At 38.9% G+C, this 858-nt stretch overlaps 1 protein-coding gene across 7 annotated transcripts in view; it reads right to left on the bottom strand.

Moving 5' to 3' along the window:
* Nucleotides 1-858, bottom strand: part of MRTFA (myocardin related transcription factor A) — a 78,712-nt gene that overhangs the window by 13,895 nt on the left and 63,959 nt on the right. For all 7 annotated transcript variants that reach the window (XM_026694826.2, XM_026694825.2, XM_087968284.1 and 4 more), the window contains one exon: nucleotides 759-819. In XM_026694826.2, coding sequence (XP_026550611.1) covers nucleotides 759-819 — 61 coding nt within the window. The remainder of the gene's footprint in view (nucleotides 1-758; nucleotides 820-858) is intronic.

Below are 858 nucleotides of genomic sequence, written 5' to 3'. Positions count from 1 at the left end.
CTGTTGGTAAAAAAGACATGTAAATAAGATATTATGCACACTCTAACACTAATGATATAGCCATTAACTCCTTACTACTATTGCAACACTTCAGGAATTACACACATCCTTATTGCCTTCAGAAGACAGTGCTGATTTCATACCAGTGACAAGAGAGGCTTTCTCTCATGTATCCAACAACCATTTCCTCATTCTACTCACTCACTCTTTCATCCTTTTACGCTTGTTCACGGTACTATGATTTATCTCAAAAGTTCAGCTTTCCACCTTTTTGGGAAAACTTAAGCTTCTATTAATTGCCTCTAATCATCAGGTATCTATTTCTCCCAGTCCCCACACATGATTTAGAAACCAAAGCTCAAAATGTGACCCGGTATTATCTTAACAGCTTCTGCAGACTCCATACATTGTGTTATATTACCTTACAATCTTTCTTCCCTGCAGGCCTTTTTCTTCCATTAGCACTAATATTGTGTGGGAAGCTTAAATGTCATAAGAACTGGAATACTTGCAGTCTGCTTCATTCTGCCCCAGCACACTTCTTCCTCCAGCGTAACGCGGCAGGAATGGAATTCTTGGGTGGGGGCACACAAAGGGACTTTAAGAGTTATTTATGGCCTTTCCCCTGGTGCTATAAGGAAAAATCACCTTCCTCTGTGAATTGATACATAAAGCTAATAGGCACACTTTTTTAAACGATTAGGCTAAATGCAGTAGAAGCCATCAGAATGACAGACCAGAAGTTCCTCTCTTCATACCTCCATGTTCAATTAAAATATCAAACAAATCATCCATTTGCTGACTTGAGCAGCCATTCTCCTAAAAAAGAAAGGGAATAAGTTTGTTAACGCAGTACAT

The sequence above is a fragment of the Notechis scutatus genome, chromosome 6 (genome assembly GCF_049901735.1).
Source record: "Notechis scutatus isolate UNSWTSFEM ecotype Mainland chromosome 6, rNotScu1.2, whole genome shotgun sequence".
Lineage (NCBI taxonomy): Eukaryota > Metazoa > Chordata > Lepidosauria > Squamata > Elapidae > Notechis > Notechis scutatus.
The sequence above is the reverse complement of the archived record's forward strand: the minus strand, read 5'-3'. Positions and strand labels throughout refer to the sequence as shown.